General features: G+C 38.8%; 2 protein-coding genes and 1 long non-coding RNA gene across 4 annotated transcripts in view; 1 reads left to right on the forward strand and 2 right to left on the reverse strand.

Moving 5' to 3' along the window:
• Positions 1-14,731, reverse strand: part of trappc12 (trafficking protein particle complex subunit 12) — a 67,136-nt gene extending 52,405 nt beyond the window's left edge. The window contains exons 1-3 of the mRNA XM_073465453.1: positions 14,698-14,731; positions 12,957-14,285; positions 10,622-10,738 (exon numbers count right to left, since the gene is read on the reverse strand). Coding sequence (XP_073321554.1) covers positions 10,622-10,738; positions 12,957-14,285; positions 14,698-14,727 — 1,476 coding nt within the window. The 5' untranslated portion in view covers positions 14,728-14,731. The remainder of the gene's footprint in view (positions 1-10,621; positions 10,739-12,956; positions 14,286-14,697) is intronic.
• On the reverse strand, positions 1,569-6,839 carry LOC140995518 (uncharacterized). Its single transcript, XR_012178783.1, has 2 exons — positions 1,935-6,839; positions 1,569-1,794 (listed from the first exon to the last, which is right to left on the reverse strand). It is a non-coding gene; the product is annotated as an uncharacterized lncRNA (long non-coding RNA).
• A 182-nt stretch (positions 14,732-14,913) lies between the features above and the next one.
• eipr1 (EARP complex and GARP complex interacting protein 1) overlaps positions 14,914-21,917 on the forward strand; it is a 103,989-nt gene continuing 96,985 nt past the window's right edge. The window contains exons 1-2 of one of the 2 annotated variants that reach the window (XM_073467318.1): positions 14,914-15,071; positions 15,307-15,390. In XM_073467318.1, coding sequence (XP_073323419.1) covers positions 15,030-15,071; positions 15,307-15,390 — 126 coding nt within the window. In that variant the 5' untranslated portion in view covers positions 14,914-15,029. The remainder of the gene's footprint in view (positions 15,072-15,306; positions 15,391-21,917) is intronic. The other variant, XM_073467319.1, reaches the window with a different exon arrangement.

The raw sequence follows: 21,917 nt of genomic DNA on the forward strand, positions 1-21,917 counted from the left end.
GGAGTTGATACCGCACATATACAGACTAGGAAAATACTGACTGAATTCATAAGAGACCTAAGATTAGTCAATGTGTGAAGGAAACAAAACCCAAAAAAAACAAAAAATTATCTTGTCATTCTTCTACTTATAAAACTTACTCACGCATTGGTTATTTTTACATTTGTGGTGGTATGACAGCATAGTGATTAGTGATCATGCAGCTGTGTCAATGGTAATATGTTTAGGTAAATTGGTTACAAGACCTGTCCTTTCTGAAATTTATAGGAGCTTGCATAGATAACTATTTTCAAATAAATACAGGTGAAACAACTGCTAGTGTAAGATGGGAAGCATTTAAAGCATATATAAGGGGAGAAATAATCAAGTATACAAGTTCCAAGACTAAACAATGCAATTGGAAAATACAAACATTGGAAAAATAAATTAAAAGACTAGAATTAGAACTTTATGAGCAATGATTTGGACAAGCAGCAAAAGCTAACAGTAATGAGAGCTGAATATAATAAACAGACAACTGACAAAGTTGCTAAAAAACTTTTATGGATGAAACAAACATACTACGATCAGGGGGAAAAGCCAGGCAGTTATGATTATATGTGTTATGTTATAATTTTATTATATGGTCATATTGAGTAGGGGGATAGCGGGTCACATGGATATGGGCGGGGATATTAGTTAATAGCACCATTGGCGCAATAGACTGCACGCACGTACGCATTAAGGCACCCTCTCCAGACCCCTTCCCATACCTCAACCGCAAGCAATACCATTCTATAAACGTACAACTTATCTGCTCAAATAACCACCTACTGAACGTGGTCTCCCAGTTCCCAGGAGGAGCACACGACTCCTATATTTCCAAAACAGCTCCGTGGGAACACACCTTGAACAAGGAGCAGCTGGTGACGCATGGCTCATTGGCACGTATCTTTTATAATATAATTATAATTTCCCATAAAAGTGTCTTTTTATTTGATTTTATCTTGATTTATTTTATTAGGGATCGAGGATATGCCCTGGCTCCCTGGTTGATGACACCACTGACCAACCCTCAGACTCCACAGGAGATTTTATTCAACCAGATGCATGCGCACACTCGCTCCACCATCGAACGCACCATCAGCATTTTAAAGGGGCACTGGATGTGTTTGGACACAGCAGGTGGCAAATTGCTGTACAAACCGGAGAAGGTAAGACAACTGATGATTTGATTTATTTTATTATAAAATCTGCTTAGACTAAGGTCACGTTTATTCAAACACCTTGCATCTTAACTTATGACTCTCCCTCACCATTACAGGTCTGTAGGATAATCATGGCCTGCTGTGTCCTGCACAACATCGCTATGAAGCGTGGTGTGCCACTTCCCCCTCAGCCACAACACCGTGAGGATGTGCGTCCTGACGCAATGATGGGACCAGACTGCAGGCGCGCTGTTCATGTTCGAGCCCAATTAATTGCCCGCTTGTGAAGAAAATGCATTAATATCACAATTTCAGTCTAACAGTCTAATTCACTTAAAAAAAAAAAAACAAAAAAAAAAAAGACAGACCGGTTTCAGTGCACATCTTTCACACGTTTATTTTTTAAAATTCTCATTAATTTCTTTAAGTGTGTTGGATATGGTTGCGAGTGATGAGGCAATCTTATCCAGTGTGTCAGCTATCCTTTCCTGATTGTCCAACACCGCGTCCGAAATCAGGCGTGGAGAGGCACGGGCCCGAGTACGCGTGGAGGTACTGCTGCAGGAGGGTTCTGTCCGTTCCGCAAGTTGGCTCTGTGGGACTTCATCTGTGAATAAATAATAAATCAAGCCATGGTTGCGACCCTCAGTCCAATACTAAGACGTATTTTGATCTCACACACTATGGTAAACTCCTGCGGGTACACCTTTTAAATAAAGCCATTATTCCAGAAAATAAATAAATTACCTTCTGATTCCTCTGGAGTAGCAGCTGCACAGGGAGGGGGAGACAGCGTTGCCTCGGGGCCCAGGACTGTATCCACACACTCAGCCGATGGTACTCCTAAAAAGTAAGGTGGGAAAATTAAACTATCAATTAAATAAATAACACATTACAGTGATTTAGATTTTTCCCATATAGCCTACCTGAGAGTGCCGTCTCCCTGATGATGGCCCCGATGCGCTGGTCCAACTCAAACAGGTTTTTGGTGTCTGCTGTTCCCCCTCCAGTCCGTTGCGTCTCCCGTCGGAATTTTGCAATGTTTTTTTTGGTTTCAGATTTAAGATCAAACCATTTTTTTTTTACCTCCTCTATTGTGCGTCCTTCTCCAGACACTGCGTCCACTGCACGTGTGACAGCCTCCCATGTTTCCTTTTTGTTTGTACTGGTATAACCTGCACTAAGGCTACTGAATATATATTTTTTCCTTCGGGTGATTTCCTGCAGCAGTACCTCCACCTCTGAACTGCTAAAGTTTTTTTTTCACTTCACCTGCTGCGCTCCAACTGATTTATTGTTTGCTTTTGGCATTTTGTTGCTGTTTGCTCTGTACTACGGCATCAGTGTCTACACGGCCCTGCAGTTTCTTTTATGGGCATTAATGGGCGGTTACCTATGCTAATCCTATGTTAATTAGACTCACCTTGCACGCGCTCTCAATTTACGAGGAGGTGGCATTCATCAATGTAGGAACACAGCTGCGAACAATTCTGAGGCTTACGAACGCATTGATGAATCTGACGTAGGGTTTTCTTAAGGAACCTCTTAAGAACAACTTAAGAAAGAATCTAAGAAGATTCTTAAGACGATATTGGTGAATGAGGCCCAATGTTCTCAATGCTCGTTTTCATGTGTAGAGACCCTGGTGATACTACGAGCAAAGTTTCATGTTGTGTCGAGTCTTCTTAGTGTTTTAAAAATAGCGATTTTGATGCTTCCATAATGTTGCCCCTAGCACGCCATTGAAAATGATTTTGACCCGAAAACGAAAATACGGTGAATCTTAAAAGTGGCTTTTTCGTCGTAATTATGCTTTTACGCGAAGGTTTGACTTAAGTTCCTTCACAAAAAAAGCCTAGGTTGCATTTTGGCGAGAGTTTCACTTTAAAAGGATTAAATTACTGGATACAAACCTAACAGCAGAAATATTGACAAATAGTATAATTTCTAAATATATTAGTCTACAACCTTCAACCAGGCAAGGATGCCCACTGTCTCCTCTGCTGTTCACCTTAGCAATAGAACCTCTTGCAATTGCAGTGAGGACACATAGGAATATATCTGGCATTAGAATTTGGGACACAGAACATCGTATACCATTGTACACTGATTACATAATTTTTTTTCTTTATGAACTTGAAGAATAGTATCCCAAATCTAATTACTTTAATTGAAAATCTTGGTGAATTCTCTGGATATATAATCAACAAATCTATGTCAGTGTTATTATTTCTAAATCAAGATGAAAGGCTCAACCCCAAAATAAATACACCATTTATGGCCACACAGGATGGATTTATGTACCTGGGTGTTAAAATAAGCCCAAAATTTGATGTAATATTGATATTGGTTTCAATAAACTATGACCCTCTGGTGGACTCGTTGGATTGATGTTCTAATTTGCCGATATCAAAGATTGGATGCATAAATCGAATTCAAATGACTATTCTAACCAAATGCATATATCTTTTTCAAGCACTCCCTCTTTCTTATATTTGAATAACTTTGTCAGAGGTATCAATATTTGATAAACTTATGCAATGTCACAACATTTATTTCCGTCCAGTGTTGCATTCATTTTTCGCCAAGATCTTGTATTGATGATGGGAGAGTCAGGCCGCTGCAAAAAATCTTCTCCAGCACATCCCAAAGATTCTCAATTGGGTTAAGGTCTGGACTCTGTGATGGCCACCCCACGTGTGAAAATGAAGTTGCATGCTCCCTGAACCACTCTTTAACAATTATATATTAGTTAGTTTAGTTAGTATATTTGGGTAGTCAGCTGACCTCCTCATAATACTGCCAACACAGGCTTGTATGGTAGGCACTAGGCATGATGGGTGAATCACTTCATCCGCCTCTCTTCTTACCCTGATGCGCCCATCACTCTGGAACAGGGTAAATCTGGACTCATCAGACCACATGACCTTTTTGAGTTCTCTTGGCTAGGGATGGGCATTTCAAGCAGAACTACTATTCGATAATCACAGGGAACTAATCGATTATTTTTCGACTAATCGCCCCCCCACCGCGCCGCAGCAGAAAGACACCCACGTTTTTCATAATATGATTCCGTTGTCAGTGCTGTCCATGAATCAGTGGTCAAAGACAGTTTTTCAACACTCGTTAACTGAGTGCGCAGCTCACTTGCATTAGCATCAAAAAGTTTTTCAAGTCTTGCTGTAATGTTTTTTCTTGATGGGACCGTGAACTCTGGCTCAACAAATGCCATCAAACTCCGAAAACCCTCACCTTCAACAAAGCTGATGGGGAACATGTCTTTTGCAATCATCTTTGAAATGAGGGACGTCGTTTGCTCCGCACGTCTGGCATCAAATGTACTTCGTCTAGTGAGATAGCTGGCCATTGACTGTTGCTGTGACGACGGGCCTCCACTTTCTATCGGGTGCTTTGCTCTCATATGACTGTGCATGGCTGTCGTAGACTTGTGATATGCAAGCTTTGCCTCGCAGAGATTACACCGCACCTCTGTTTCGTTAGTTTTTTTTTTAAATAGTTCCACACGGAACTTTTTGACGGCTGCAGCGCTCTCTCCATGGCTCCTGCTTGTTTCTTCTTCTACGGTGGCATCTAACGTCAGCCCATCATACAGCGTATCAAATGCTATACTGCCCCCGTGCGGAAGGCGCCAGTAAAACAAAGGAATATTTTTTTCAGACATGATTTACTAATCGATTATTTATGATTTAACGACTATTCGAATAATCGAAAATCATTGCCCATCCCTACTCTTGGCATTGTGCATGTGGAAATGCTCTTACTTTCACTATTAAACAAAGCTGTGAGTTCTACTGTTGATTTTTTTAAGATTTACGAATGAAAAACAGCAGCTTGCTGTTGTTGCCAACCAGAAGAACCCATAAGCAAATGTCACAAGACTTTGCCCTAGGTAGAAGAGGTAAGGCGATTCACATTTCAAGTTCACTGAAAGCTTGATGGCCAAAGATCTGCACACAATGAACAACAACACAATGAGGACTCTGAACACATTGAATCATTGTGGATGTCCACTAACAAAGAACTCTTAGTTTTATATTATCTATTTATCTCTGCCAAGGTTATGTTTTCACCCGTGTCCATTGCTGGTTGGTTGGTTGATTGGTTTGTCAGAGGATTACACCAAAACTACTGAATGGATTTCAATGAAACTTGAAAGTATGGGTCTTGGCCCAGAATAGACCCTATTAGCATTTATGTTGTGATTGAGATCATGCATCGTGGAAATGACATTACATAATTACATAATTGCCATCAGTAAACAGCGGACCCTGTTGGGACTCTCACTTGCAGGGAGGGATGCTGTTTTCTGCGGGAAAGTTCACTGAAGTCTCGGTTGGGAGGGCTCACAGTCGCTGTGATTTTTTTCAATACAAGTTGCCAGAGACAGTAACTACAACAACACAACAGCGGAAGGCGACAAAGACATGGTGAGTTAAGTTCTTTTGCTCTGAATCGTGTCACATAATCACCGCCATTCAACTGCAAGAGCCACCTGGCTCTGCTGCTGGGGACAGACGCTGTTTTTCGAGCAGATATGAGACGAAGAATTGGTGGGACAGACACTTTTTACATGTATAATTTCAGTATTTTTTTCCTCATATAAGTTGCCAAAGACGCTTCCAGTTACCACATTACTGTTGTTTGGTCATGTAACATTGCTTTGTGGCTTGAAGTGTGGGTCATTTCTCTTTTATTTAGTGAGTGAAGGATCTGCTTAGCTGTCAGACTGTGAACACCATCAGACCGACACACCCCTGATCCAGGCCTCAGGCTTTTCCATTCACTAGGACGCTGGCTCGCCTCTGCTGCAGCTCTGATACTACCTCCCCCCTCTCCGCATCTGTAACTTTCACATAGACGGCCATGCTGAGAATCGGCACATGATTCTCGCACTGAAAGGGCAGTGTGAATGGGGCTTATGAGTGAGTACAATTTAAGGTGGATCATAGATCTAGAGACCTTAAATTATGGTTAAGCAGTTATGGATGGTTTAAAATTTAGAGTGATACAGGGCTATCGAGTTTGATACTGGATTAGACTTGATTGGATTAAATGGGGATTGTTGGGACTTGGCGCAGGTATGCTATTTACTGAATGCCATTGTAGTTGTTTCTTTTTTAATGATCCCTTACTGAATGTCTGAACAAACACTGATAACTACAATAACAATTTTCAAGAAACAACTTTTGCTGAATTCAAAAAAACGTTAAAAACTAATCTCACTGAATACATTTTACTAAATTGATAAATTTTCATATTTGTGAACAGGGGCTGCTTTTTTTGTTATCTTCAACCTTTTTGCACATTCCAAGGTAAAACACGAGTATGTGTGTGTTTACAGGTGGGCTTTACAGGTGAAGCCCTCTACTGCCTTCATGTGTCTCATACACAACTTTGTTTTCTCTTTCTTTTATTTGCTTGTCATTCCTTGACATCTCTCCTGTAAGCCTAAATTACCTCTCTGGCTCACTGTCTCTCTCATTTCTTTTGCCTCTTGCTCTAGGGAGCCACCCACACCATTTGGCAGACAGTGTATGATCCTTTTACACACGCTCACTCACCTACACCATATAGTGCAGTAGACTGTAAGCTGAAAGTACCATCTAGTATGTGTGTGTGAGTGTATTTATATACACCAAGTCCAGAGGGCCCTTGAAATATGCACAGCAGTCCCATGCATAATACATGAGCAGAGCAGGAGAAAATAACTTGTGAGCTGAGTGGATCTCCACCTCTCCATCTCTCCACTCCACTCCACTCCACCCCTACCCTTCTCGTCTCCCCTTTCTCCTGTCTCCATCACACTGTCTGCTGCTGCTGCTGTGCATATGTTTTAAATAACAACTGTCTCTCAGGGTCATCTGTGGGTCAGAAATTATGATGGAGGAAATGCATGCAGGCTGGAGAGGTAGATAGATTGCAGCAGGAGAGGGAATAAGTTGAGTTTGCATGGTCACCAAGAAAGACATGCATTTTAATGCTTGGCAGAAGAATAGCAGAGGAATGTAATATGAAGAGAAAGAAGACGGATGATTCACTGTTTTCAGTCAGTGGAGGCCTGACCACCCAGCAATTACAATAGAATCACTGCCTGTACAGGCTGACTGTCAAAAGGTCAGATGAGCTGAAATAACAACGGGATGTTAAGCTGTGGTAACCTACTAGTTCTTCTGTCATTTACCTCTAGAATGTGAGGTAATGTTCCCAGAAAGCACCTGCTGCACTGCACATGCATAAAACCAAAGGTCATTGAATCAGAAGCTGGAGAGGCCGCTTTAATCTGTTACACTTAGTGTTGTTGGGTAGCCTGCCATTAGACTTAATTTGTGGTTCTTCCTCCCTCCAACAACACTGTATCATTATTAGATATGTCCTGATCAAGTTTCGGCCCTGGTGCTGATCCAAGTCCTTTAAATGCACCTTCTGCCGCTCTGAGTCTCTCAACCAAAAACAAAACTGAAGATGTAAGTAGTGTGGGATCATGGGACTTGTTGTCTTCATTGTTAAACAACTACCATTGCGGTTGAAAATCATTCTGACGTGACTCAGGCAGAAATGTTCACAGACAAGGTAATGTACTTCAAGTTTTACTCACTTTATGTTTAGTCTTGTTCGCCTTTCTCACTCTATGACTCTCGGCTGGAAGTTATGTCGACAGGCGAGGCAACCAAATGAAATGTACTATTAGCTTGATAAAAATTACAGATTTCTCTGGGTTTGAACATTGTTGGAAAGATTCAATAAAATTTTTGAACAATGGTCTCGTTGTTTCTTAGACATTTGAATGCAGAAATGTTATACATGCATACTATATCTTTAAAATTGGGTATCTGCTGATACTCATACTTACCTAAACATTGATTAAATATCTATCAGATAAAGTAGACTTCAGCTGTTATTTCAATGTGTCGGATACACCTTATTTTTCATAAGCTACTTGATCCAAAATATAAGTCCAGTATAAATTCAAAAATATAACATACAAAATAGGACCAATAACTTGATCAGATTAAATTATTGATAGTCATTAAGGAACGTTTAAATGGAAGACTGCAACTCCTGAATTTGACATGAAGCGATCCTCTATAGAGAGGACGTGTCACTCTGTTGGAGTTATTAGAAACAGTACAATAACACTCTGTGGCTTCAGTTGGACGACAGACCATGACCTGCTGCCAGAGAAAGTAACTAAGTACAATTACTCATGTTTTGTGCTAAGGTACAATTCTGAGGTACTTGTACTTAACTTCAGTTTTTCCAATTTAATTCAAGACACACTTATATAAATATGCTATATTTCAGAGGGAAATCTTGTACTTTTTACTCCACTACATTTATTTGACAATAACTAGTTAATATACAGATTGAATATTTACATTAAATTAAATATGTTTATATAATGCATTGTTAAAGTTAAAACAAATGCTTTCCAACCTTTTTAGCTTGTGAGCCCTTACAAGCAGCTGGGACTGTTTGTCATGTTTCAAATTAGTTCTTCATTTACATCAAAACAAAATATTCTTCTCTGCCAACTGCTTAGACGCTTTCTTTGAAATGAATATTCAAGAGAGCAAAGTATTCTATATCTCACAGAACACAGCAAAAATTAGACAAAAGTCCAAAGAATACAATATAGAATTGAGTATCGGAACTTTGTTTTTTCCTCTTTCCTTTCCTCTGCCAATATTAACCTCACGAGCCCTCAGATTTATCTTGTGACCCTTTCGAGGGCCTAAACCACGGATTGGTAACCACAGGGCTAAACTAGCTAAAACTAGCTCCACCTCAAGCAGTTATAACAGTGAAATGATGTTTAAACATTAATGCGTCAGTGTTAACTATCTAATAATGTCAGATAATATATCAGTCACAGGAAACATTTAACTGCACAACAACTTTTACTTTTGACAGTTTATGTTGGATGATATTCTTTGCCAACATAGCAGTATCAGTCAGTGATAAAACCAAACAATTTTGTATATTCACACACTCCAATTTCACTCTTATATACAGTTAAATGCAGGCAGTACAGAGCCTGGCTGTCACAAAGGAAAGAACCACTGCAACACCAGCAGGCTGAGGAGGACAGAACACAGTTGGACTAGTAAAAAAAGGACTGATACCGATCTATTAAAATATACTTCGATTTGCTTGGATATCAATCCTTAGGGTTAGCTTGGGACATCTCTAATTATTCTTTTTCACCTTTTCTAGAATTATTACAAATACTATCCTCTCATGGCCTCTTCCTGGCAGATTGCAGTCAAGTGCACCTGCAGAGCAGCCATCCCACACTAAACTCCTATTACAGCCTACAAGTCATGACTCACATTTCACCTTCATGTTTTAGTGCCTTTCATCGTCCTCTGTGACTTGCAAAACAACTATAACAACTGTGAAGCTTCTTTTATTGATGGCTGCTGACAGCACTGTTAAAGTAGCCGATGTGCCGATCACACTGGACGGCCACAGAGAAAACGCTGTCTGCGTAACGTTCTTGAGTAGTTTTACTAATTTCAGTATCACTTAGCACTGGAAACAAGAGCATTCTTACACTGATCTTTGCTCATGAGAAAGAGGAAGTAGACATGTAGTGCTGTAAGCTATCAGGCTAAAAAACATTTTCAAGTCACTCTTGAGTAGTCATGATTATCCATGACAATGGAAATTCACCATGATTAACTTATCCTGAGTGTTTTGATCGCGATCCATGATAAAAACTTCCTTCCAATAAAATCTTCCCATTGTTATAAACAATAAGTAAAAGACTTTTAATCACCCATGTCTATTTATGGCCATTTACAACTTTCAGAAGCCTTGAATTTTTCCCCCTCAAATTCAAATACAGGGATTTTTTTTGAAGGATCTCAAGGACCTTTGGTAACCCTATGAAAGTCTAATTTTGTTCTGCATTTTATTGTAGGTTAGTACTTAAATTAAACCAAGTTGCAAGTTGTATGAATTCTCATACAATTTGACTGAAACCTACTAAAAAGCTTTTTAGCTGTTCTTTCAAGGTCCACTTACTCACTAGAATTTGTAACTATATTACACAGTGTTAATCAGGAGATAAAGAGAGCTCTGTTCTGTAGATGTTAATAATACTGAAAATGTTAAATGTGACAAACAAGTGACAAACACAGTCTTCATCTGCTGAGGAAGACTGTGTGATAAAGTTTAAAGCTCTCATACAAGGGCATAAGTGGACCTTGAGAGGAGATTGTTTTGTTTTCAGGTTCAAGAATGAACTGTCAAGCTAAAAGGTTGTACCAACTAGTACATGAAAATAATGTTTTGTTTCTGTTTTTATATACAGCATGTCAGACTACCATTGCACAGTGAATGATGTTCTGACCTAAAGAAGTGAAAATGAATGAATTAGTCACACACAAACAGTATGGTGAGCGACTTACGATGAGCTGTTTGAGGCCTGTGAAGGACTGTTCTACAGAGTTGGCGGTGAGGACCTGGCGCTTCATTGCTGCCTGTTCTCCCAGGAAACGAAGCATTAGGTCTTTTACAGCATCACCCTGCAGCAAAACACACACACGCACACACACCAATTTAATATCATGCAAAAGAAAATAACAAAATTGACAAGCAAGAGATTTGAGAGTTGTCATGATGGTATTTATACTCAAAACCTGAGCACTAACTGCAGCCTTTCAAACCATCAGATACGGACTTGCTATTTGTAGTTACTCAAAACTAAATGAAATAGACTGGGGGCAAAACAACTTGATCTGGCCATCCCTAGATTTGGACAGAATTATAATCAATAAAACAATATCCAGCCCAGATAGGAACAGAGCAAAAAACATTGTTATTGTTAATCCTTCTTTAGAGTGGATCTAATTTGTTTGCTGAACACTGGCTTTTAGTGGCTAAAAACAGCAAGATGACAGAAACAAATCCTTGATTTTTATTCATTTATTCAAGCAGGCATTCAAACACATTCTGAGGGGATAATGAACACAATCTGAGCTGGGAGGCGGACGCACACCATAAGATTCAACTCAATAAATAAGTAAATTGATGTTTCATCAGGGCTGTTATTGAGGATAAATGTTGCCGTTGAGGGAGCTCAGAGGATGTTTATGAGGAAAAAACATGCTATGGAAATCCATGAGCAAGGAAGGGCATGTTTATGTGTGCTTACAGACAAATAACAACTGTCTCTACATTATGTATTGTGACTGACTGAAACTACTGTCATTGTGTGACAAACAAAAGAGCACTGTAGAAAAATGTAAATGTTAAACAAATCAGAATGATTAAGGTGAATTCTTTGGCTAATAGTAGAGCTGCAACAATTGATCGATTACCAGATCTGTCGATTAGTCAATTGAAATTGCATTAATAACCTACAAATTTGATGATCGATTCATCATTTCAGTCATGTTTCCAGCAAATAGGTCAAACATTTGCTGGTTCCAGCTTCTCAAATGTGCAAATTTAAGCTTTTCTTTGTCATTTTTGATTGTAAAAGAAGAGTATAAATAAGCAACTTGAAGACATCAATTTGGGCTCTGGGAAATTGTAATGGGCATGTTTATAGACTAAACAATTAATCATTTAATCATAAAAATAATAGTGAAAATAATCAGCAGATCAATTGACTAAAAAAATTGTTAGTTGCAGCCGTAGCTTATAGAAACTTTGCTTCCAACATGTAAAGACAAATGTTTTTAAGTACTTCTTCATTATTTTTAGAACAATACACAAAAATAGCACACAAATTGGTATGTAAGCCTTCCATCTTTAACATGAAGGTTGTTACTTTTAGTTCTAGCAGTTTTTCACGTGGGTTCATGCCATATGATTACAGCCAAGTGCTGTTACCAAACCTAGTATCACTAGAGCTAAAACAATTAAATGATATATTGTATCATATATATAGATATATAATGATAATGATGATATAATATCAAAACACTGCCCAGCCCGAGACGATAATTGTCAGAAAAGTAATTGGCTACAATTTTGATGATTGATATGGCTGTTATTTGAGCTTCTTGAATGTATTGTTTCGCTGATTTTCTGTGTTTTCTCTAAACCTAAATTAAACTGTTTTGGGTTTTGGACTATGGTCGGAGCAAACAAGAATCTAAAAGTGTTGCCATGGCCTCTACAATCTTGTGATGGGCATTTTGATGTTCTATGTCAATAAATCAATCCCTCCCTACTGAAAATAATCATTAGTTGCAGCACTTATATTATGGAAATGATAACACTTCATGTTTCAGAACTTAACTTGGGGGAGAAAAAAATGTTTTGCTAAATTTAAACAACACATTGTATGTATAACAATGACAAAAAAAATCATATTTCATCATACATCATTCATAACCAACAATAATTGTTTTAATAGTATGTGTTCTTGTCATGTTAAAGGACTACTCCAGTGATTTAGTATTGTTATTCCACAAAGTTGGGGCCTTGAAAAAGAATGGTCAAAATGACATTATGACATCATCAGATGACATCCTCATTCAGGTTATTTTATCAGAAGGTTACTTTTTAAAGACACCTCTCCAGAGAAAAAGACAAGTTTATTATTTTATGACTTATTCTATATTTCCACAAGTTGAGTAGTTCTACCCATGATGAGTGAAGTGAACTGCAGTAGACATCTTTCATTGTTTTGAATGACATACTGTAAAAGGAGAAATTTCTCCCAGTAGTTTTTTAAGACACATGGTGTATAATAAGCATTTGACTGACAAGCTAACACAGTGCTTGTCCTACCTGCAGGTTGTCAAACTTGAGCCCAGGCATGGTGAGTCTGATGCTCTCTACATAGGCTGGGTTGTATTGCTGGGTAGCCACAGAGATCAACACCTTCCTGGCCTCCTCAGACGGCAGCCAGGCATCATGGCGCCTGTCCACCTCACTCAGGCTCAGCGCTGTAGCAAATGGGTCATCGCTGCCCAAGAACACAGCCTGGAGCTGGTTAAAGGGCTGTGGCTGAGTGGCTGGGGCAGGGGCTTGAGTTGGAGCTGGGACTGCTTGGGGTGGAGGAGGTTGGGTCTTGGTGGTGGATTCAGTAGGGGCAGGGCCACACACTGAGCTAGGGGTGGGGGCACCAGAGTCCAGGCGTCCTCCAGGGGTGGAGATAGGGGAGGAGGTGGAAGAGAGCTGGCACTCAGGTGTGGGGGCTATGGATGCTGGACTGGGGCCATGAGGGATCTCAGCATTTGGGTTTGAAACAGAGATGAAGGAGGAGGGTGCTGTAAAGGAATCAAAGAAGTCAGAGGCTGGATTGGCCTGTCCATTATCAGTGAAGAATTTACTGAGGCTGGGGCTGGGCTGGCACACGAGGGGGGGTGTCAACTTGCTGGGAGTCACTGCCTCAGCGCTTCCCCCACCACTTCCCATGCTAAAGCTGGGGGATTTGATGAGGGTTGGCTGGAAGCCATCAGGCACCAGAGACTTCGGCTGGGTACCCTGGCTGAATATAGTGCACACTGGCACAGGCTCATCTTTTGGGCTCGTCCCTTTAGCTTCTTGTGGTTCTGGAACCTCACTTTTAAAATATGATGGACTCTGTTTTTCACCTTGAGGTGAAACACAGGATGTCACTTGCTCTTCTGCATCTGTCTGCTCCTTTAAGTCCTCTTCTACTTTCTCCTCAGGACCACCACTCTCCTGTTCCTCCACTGAAACTTTAATCTCAGTTGTGTTCTGTCCAATTTCACTTTGTTCCTCTTTGTCGCCTGAAGGCTCTAGTGCATTCTCCTCCTCCTCCTCTCCTCCATCCAGAAAGGACTCAATTGGGGCTACATCGTCCTCTTCACTGTTATTAGGTGAGTCAGAAATCATGACGCTCTCCATCATCTGGTCGTTGAGCTTTTCCATCAGGCTCTCTGAAGTTGTAGCGCTGCTGTCCTCCTGGGGAGTGGCAAACTCGCCACCAAGGTCGATGCTGTCTTCCTGGGGAACGAGGTTGTCTCTGGAAGGGGGCTGACTGGTGGTTGGCTGCGGAGGTTCTGGGGCTGCCTTGGTTAAATCTTCCACTGTGATGTCCAATGTGACTGGCCGCTGAGCAGGAACCTCCCCACTATCCATTTTACTGCTCTTGAACATTAAACACATCAATAAATAATATTAACCTTTAAATGTAATATCAACGGTGACACATTCTCAGTATCGTACAACACTGTATAGCATCTGGCACATCCTGTTATTGTAAGCAAACGCTATTTTTGAACTCTTATCATCATCATTGAACTACAGCAATAGAGAACGTGTCTCCTTTTATTCTTTTAAATCGGAGAATTGTTGCCTATTTTATTAGGTTACTGACTGTCTTGCTAATGCTACATTAGCAAGTCAGCTATCGTAAGCTAACTAATCTGAACAGCTGGTTGTAAATGTCAAATAAATGCTTCATTAATAGCTGCCAACGCTTTAAAAACAGGACCGTGCTATACATATCACTAGGCAATGACAACAGATAAAAAATGACACAAATACGATGTTTTCTTACCTTACTGACAGATAAAACTCTAGTACGCATGCGCATTTCCATAAGGAAGCTACATGTACGGCATGCCAGAGGTGACAAATTTCATGCTGCCCTGGTATTTGGTATTCTTAAAGCTCTTCAGCGCACTTTTAAAAGATTGTACAACGTTGCACGGCTGTCGTTACGCACTTTATTCGCACACTTCATTTTTCCCGTTTTTAAATCGCGGAAGTGCTGCTACTATTGTGTTGTGTTATGTGCAGTTCGTAGCACAGTTAATATATACAATATTTTAAAGTGTTTTCGTCGTGAGAGGACGTTTTTAAAAAGATAAAAAGCTTTAACACCGAAAAATGGAGGACGACGCTCCTGTTATTTATGGTCTCGAATTTCAGGTATTGCTGTTGCGGTGTCACATCATTCATACTATTTACCTGTGTTTGAGTGAAAGCTAGCTCAATTCTATTTTCTATGTCTTATTACAAATTCTTACTGATTCTAGTCTGTATCTGTATAAAGGAATGCATCAGTACCGTATATCAACTGTTTGTTTCTATATTCAATCTCATTCTATTCCCGAAAAAGTGTTTATGTTGATATATAGTCATGTTGTTTGGATCTACTTTGCAGGCACGAGCACTTACTGCCCAAACAGCTGAAACTGATGCCATTCGTTTCCTTGTGGGCACACAGTCACTGAAATTTGACAACCAGGTAAGAATCAGTTCATGACAGAAATCTCATACCGTATAAAGCTGGATGGAAAGAATCCCATTCTTATACTCAATCAGTATATAGCGGTCGTTCATGCTACGTCCCCATAAGTTTTTAAAAAAAGTGATACTGCATCTACTTAACTCAGTATTATAAGACCATGCCATACCATTGTAATAAAAAAATAAGTATGCCATACAATACAGTAGTGGTCAAATGCAGGTAGACAGCAGCAAACATAAATTAAATTAAATAAAAATATTTGAATTTATTAAAATGTATTTGAATTTGAGTTAGAAGACAGTACATAGGAGTGTTTACATAACATATCAAGATTCCAGAACTATAGCTTGACTGAAAATAAATAAATAAATGACGAGAAGCTTGTGCTTGTGACAGCGTGGAATGCAAACATTAATGGCTCCCTCTTCCGCTTAGTTAGCTAGCTTGTCCATAAGTAGATGCACGCTTCATTCTGTGAGGTGATACGGAAAGAAAATATTTCCTACATGAAACTGCTCACAACAAGGTCTTTAGATTATCTTGGGTAACCAGGAAAAAGACATTGCTGTTTCAGAGTATTTCACGTGTATATTTTTGGTGCTTTGAACACCACATGCGGAGTGCAATCTACTTTCATTATGTTTTAGAGAAGGCAGACATCTCAATGACCAATATTTACCAAACTCTGCAACTGACCAAAACAACCTAGATGGATAAATGGCGCTACAGGCAAAAGCAAAAATATACATTTTCATTTGGGGTGAACTGTCTCTTTAAGATGCAAAGGAACATGGAACAGAAACTTGAAGTAATTAATAAATTAACTTAAATTTAACAGCAAATCACTAGCTTTCTTACATTAATCTGACAACGTCATACAAAGGAGCTAGGTCTTGACAAAATAGCTTGCAATACACAAACACGCTGAGTGTAAGCAGCACAAATGTCTAAGAGACCTTACAGACCAACTCCTTGACAGTCATATAGCCCAAATAGACTATGATTGACTGCAGGTCCCCGATTCATCAGCCAATGACACAAGGGACAAGGAGTAACTAAAGCCGAGGCTACGGTGATCCTGAAGGGCATATCACAACACCAAGTATAAAAAACACAACAGCAAATACAAAAACACAAAACCAAATCTAAAAAGACTGCTGTCGTGTTTTTGTATATGCTGTCATGTTTTTAATTTTGCTGTTTGGTTTTTGTATTTGCCATCGTGTTTTCTGATTTGCCGTGGTGTTTTTGTATTTACTGTTGTGATTTGCCCATCATGGCCACCACATGAGGTCCATATTAAAAAAAATGCTCCTGATGTAATCTGGAGATCTAATCTAACCTTCAACTTTTTTCTAGGCAGTCAGTATTAGAGTGCAGAAAGGGTGAGCTATATTTGTAAGGGTGTTATTGTAATCTTATGGTCAAGTGTTTGCAACTGCTTAAAAAGACTCACAGAGCTAAAAAGATCAAGATTCTGTAAAGACACTTTTGTTTTCCCACAGTGTTTTGGTAAGGATGCTTTCTTTCTCAAGGACTCCCTCACTGTAGATCATGTTCATGATCCAGCATTTGTATGAAAAGCACCCAAATAATTGCGTAGGAGTAGGACCTGTATTTGTTACCTTAATATGAAAAAGATTTAAAGACAAACGGCATGAGATATCTCAGTGGATTTGTATTGGCCAGTAAATGTCAGATATTAAAGAATGAAACAATTGACAAAACGTTGATGTAGTAATAGAAAGAACGACATATTGCAAAAATGAAGAATGAAGACTGAAAATTGTGACTGAAAATTATTCACAAATGGACTTAAGATAGCCTGAGGGTTTCCTGTCTTTGTTATAGTGGAGTGTGTGCATGTGCCTGTGTGTCTGTGAGCTTTTTGGATTTAGGCATCCATAATTGAGCTCCAGCTAAAAAACATTTTGATTATTGATTCATCTGTAAAACTTAATTTTAATTAATTAGTTGACTGCTGAAACAATTGGATTGAAAACAATTATTAGAAAAACAATTTTGATCAAATAAGGTTAAGTAACATATTTGCTGCTCCCAGCGTCTTAAATTCGAGGATGTCCTGCTTTTCTCTGACATTTCTGACAGCACATAGTTTGAAAAAACAATCAACTGAATAATTAATGATGAAATAATTGTTGATTGTGGCCCTAAATAAATTAATTGTTCATTACAAATGTCAGAATATTTCCATCACAACTTCTCATTTGTCAAACATCCTAAATTGGTTTAATTTGTCCAAACAGCATAAAATCCAAAGATATTTGATGAATACTAATATAAACCAAACAAAAGCAGCAAATATGAAACTTTAAGAAACTGGAACCAGCAAATGTTTGAAAACCTTCCTTGATAAATGACATTTATCATAAAATAGTTGCAACTAGGGCTTATCAATCGAAATTGCATATATCTATAAATACCCCTATATCTCAAATATAGGGGTGGGATATATCGATATGGCAATATATCGTCGTCCTTCCTTGTATGATAAGACTATTGATATGCTGGCGCCAAATGTTGATATTTTGATTAAAAGAGATTAAGAGATTTCCCTGCCAATTTGACTCCCCAGCGTCGCTACTTCATGGCTCCTTGCGGTGACGCTTATCACCTGAATGAGGGAAACTTGAACAGAAGTTAATTGGCCAAAGAAGAGGAAGTTTACAGTGGTAAAAGAGGCACTATACCAAGACTTTTTGTGTTCAGTGTTTCATCTCATGTCAAATTCTGTGAAACTGACACCAGATTGCAATGAATAAATAGAGAAATCCTGCACTTTACCTTTAAATGGGAATTTTATGTTCTTCAGTTAGACAGATATCATGATATATCGTTTATACAGTATGATTGTCTTGCAATATGTCGTTTATCGCAGAAATGCTGTATCGTGATGTTATCAGTATTGTGGGACATGTATTGCTTATTGTATCGTGAGGTACCCTGTGATTCCCACCCCTAGTCAAATACAATATCCAAATTGCAGAGGCTTCTATTTTTTGATACAGGTGAAGTTTCAGTTTTCAGTTTTTTTCAGAATTTATTTTGAGAGAGAGACTCTGCCGCTACAGAACATTCACATGGTTGTCTTTAAACCATTTCTGTGTAGCTTTTACTGTATGCTTTGGGTCATTGTCTTGCTTGAAAATACATCTTCTCCTAAGTCGTAGTTCTCTTGCAGACTGAACCAGGTTTTCCTCCAGGATTTCCCTATATTTTGCTGCATTAATTTTATCCTGTACCGTCACAAGCCTTTCAGGGCCTGCTGCCAAGAAGCATCCCCACAGCATGATGCTGTCACCGCCATCCTGGTGGGAATGGTGTATTTGTGGTGATGTGCAGTGTTTGGTGTCCGCCAAACATGGCGTCTAGTCTGAGGGCCAAAAAGCTCCATTTTGGTCTCATCAGACCAAAGAACCTTCTTCCAGTTGACCTTGGAGTCTCCCACATGCCTTTGGGTGAACTCTAGTCAAGACTTAATATGAGCTTACTTCAACAGTGGCTTTCCCTTTGCCACTCTCCCATAAAGCTTTGACTGGTGAAGAACCTGGGCAACAGTTGTTGTATGCAGAGTCTCTCCCATCTCAGCTGCTGAAGCTTTTTTATTTTTTATTTTTTAAATTTTTTTATTGGGACAGCAGTTCACATAAAAAGTCAAATATGCATACAAAGTCAGTTTAAACTCTTCTGCAGTCCTCATATTTTCTATATACAAAAACTATTTACAGGTTGGGAGAGGAAAACTGTGCATAAAGGAAAAGTAGACAAGGGGAGACTTATGAGGAGCTAAAACAAATACCGTTTGTTAAATACAAGCAGCATAAAAGGGTCTTTCATACCTCCACAAAATCTGACTGTAAAGGTTTTACATATTTAATCCACTTAGTCCAGAATTTAATGAACACTTCTTTCTGAAGGCGAAGGGAGAAAGTAATCCTTTTTCATGACATAAATGTTATTCACTTTATCGATCCATTCTTGTATTGTGGGCGGTTCAGAAAGTAACCGGTGCCTGGTTATAGCTTTTTTGCAGGCTGATACCAAAATACCATACATATATATCAGCGCACCTTGTCAAAAGGTCAACATTTTCTAGGAATAATACAGTAAATTCCAAGGGTAGGTGAGGGTTAAGTATGCTTTTGAGTGCTCTGTGAAACTCTACCCAAAAAGGGTTTTTATCACTGAACAGTCCCAAAATATATGCCAGTGATTGGCCTCTTGAGAACCACATTGTCTCCAACATTTGGAATTTGGAATTCCCTGTAGAAAAATGTGCCTTCTGCCTTGGTGATATGCAAAAACGAATAAAGTATTTCCATCTGAATTCCCACCAGGTATTAGAATTAATACATTTCCACTGAAATCTACACATATAAAGCCAACTTTCACTTGAGATTGAAAGATTACCCTCTCTCTCCAATTTTGCTTTAATGTATTCTGTGGTGTTGGATTTCTTTTTCATTAGGCCTTTATAAAGTTTAGAGATTACACCCTTATTAGAGTTGCTTTTGTAGGTGTCAGGAAATGTTTTCAGTATTGGGTCATTAAAGTCTGTTTAATTCTTAATATTATGTTCATAGTGATTGCGTATCTGTTAGATATCTATAAAAATCATTTTTTTCAAGATGATATTTCCCTCAGGTATTCAAAGTCTTTCAATTGTTCTTTTTCTGTAGGGAGTAAAACGTTGTTATTCCTCTTGCAATCCAGGATTTAAATCTATAGTCCATTTTGTTTGGCTTGAACATAGGATCATAAGCACACCTTTGGATTATTTGTAGTTTATCTTCTAGTTTATACTAATCCCTAATAATATTCCAGATTTTTAGTTGAGCTTTGAGGAGTGGATTCTTTGCATCATTTATGAACTCTGCCAAGTTTTTGTGGGGTAGTGATGCATGAATTGGAGGGTCGTTCATAATGGAAAGCTCAATGTCTTTCCACCTTGCCTGGAATGTTGGGGTACGTATGTTAATTAAGGGTTTAATTTGGGCTGCAAAATAATAAGCTTTTTAATTCGGTAGAGCCATTCCTCCTTCCTCTTTTGGAAGTTGTAGGGTTTTGCATTTAATCCTAGGTTTGTTCCCTTGCCAAATAAATCTAGAGATTATTTAATTTATTCAGAAAAATGTTTTGAGGGGACTTCTACAGTAAGGGCTTGAAATAGAAAGAGATATTGTGGAAGTATCTTCATTTTCACACATTCAATTCTATGACTGAGGCCACGGAAGATTCCATCTAGGTATGTCAATCTTTGATTTTTGTTAGTAGGGGGTTATAATTTATCTCAGCCAGTGTTGAGATAAATTGAAGGTCAGTGCTGAAGGTTTATACCTAGATATTTCAATGAGTTTTGATCCCACTTTAATTTAAATTTCTCTCTAAGGTGTTTTGAAGGTACATAATTAAATGACATGATTTGTGTTTTTTGTATATTTAATTTATACCCTGCATATTTACCAAATGTGTCAGGAAGTTTCATAAGGTTAGAGAGGGATTCAGAAGGGTTAATTAAATAAACCAAACTATTATCCATGTACAGCGCCACCTTGTGGTCTTCTTCATTACCGTGGATTCCTTTAATGCTTTCTGTCTGCCTTACATACTCTACAAGAGGCTCTATGTACAGTGCGAACAGTAATGGTGAAAGTGGGCATCCTTGTCTCGATCCACGCTCTAAGGTGATTCTGTCTGAAAGGTACCCATTTATTTTAACCTGAGCTGATAGTTTACTATATAAGGTACAGATGGCCTTTGTGAAGGTTTTATGAAAGCCAAATTTTTCAAGGGCTTCATAAAGGAAAGGCAAGCTCACTGAGTCAAAAGCCTTCTCAGCATCTACACTCACTAGGACAGCTTCAAGTTTGTTTTGTTGAATATGGTTTAGTATGTACAGAGACTGCCTCATGTTATTGTGGGTTTGTCTTTGTGAGATGAATCCAGTCTGGTCATTGTGTATAAGCTGTGGCAGAATCTTTTCTAGTCTTTTGGCAAGGATAGCTGTGTATAATTTGTAGTCTACATTCAACACCAAAATAGGTCTGTATGATCCACATTCTAGTTTATTTTTTCCTTCTTTGTGAATAACTGTAATTACAGCATCATTCCACAAAGGAGGCATTTTTGTGTCTGTTAAAGTTATACTACAAGCTCGAAGAAGACTAGGCATTAACTCTGATCGGAAAGTCCTATACCACTCTGAGGGGAGGCCATCCGGGCCAGGTGATTTATTAGTTTTAAGTCTGGTGATGGCACTGTTTTGCTCTGCTTCAGTAATTGCAGCTATTAGAATTTGATTTTGTACCTACAATCCAGGTAATTTAAGGGAATTGAGGAATTTAGTAATCTGTTGTTTGTCCTAGAGACTTGTAATATTTTCTAAACATTTTTTGTATTTCTTCTTGTTAATCGTCTTAGAATCCGGATCCCTTATTTTATATATGGTGTTATCAGCTTGTTGTTTTTGTAGCTTTCTCGACAGAAGTTTTGTTGATTTTGAA

The sequence above is a fragment of the Pagrus major genome, chromosome 5 (genome assembly GCF_040436345.1).
Source record: "Pagrus major chromosome 5, Pma_NU_1.0".
Taxonomy (NCBI): domain Eukaryota; kingdom Metazoa; phylum Chordata; class Actinopteri; order Spariformes; family Sparidae; genus Pagrus; species Pagrus major.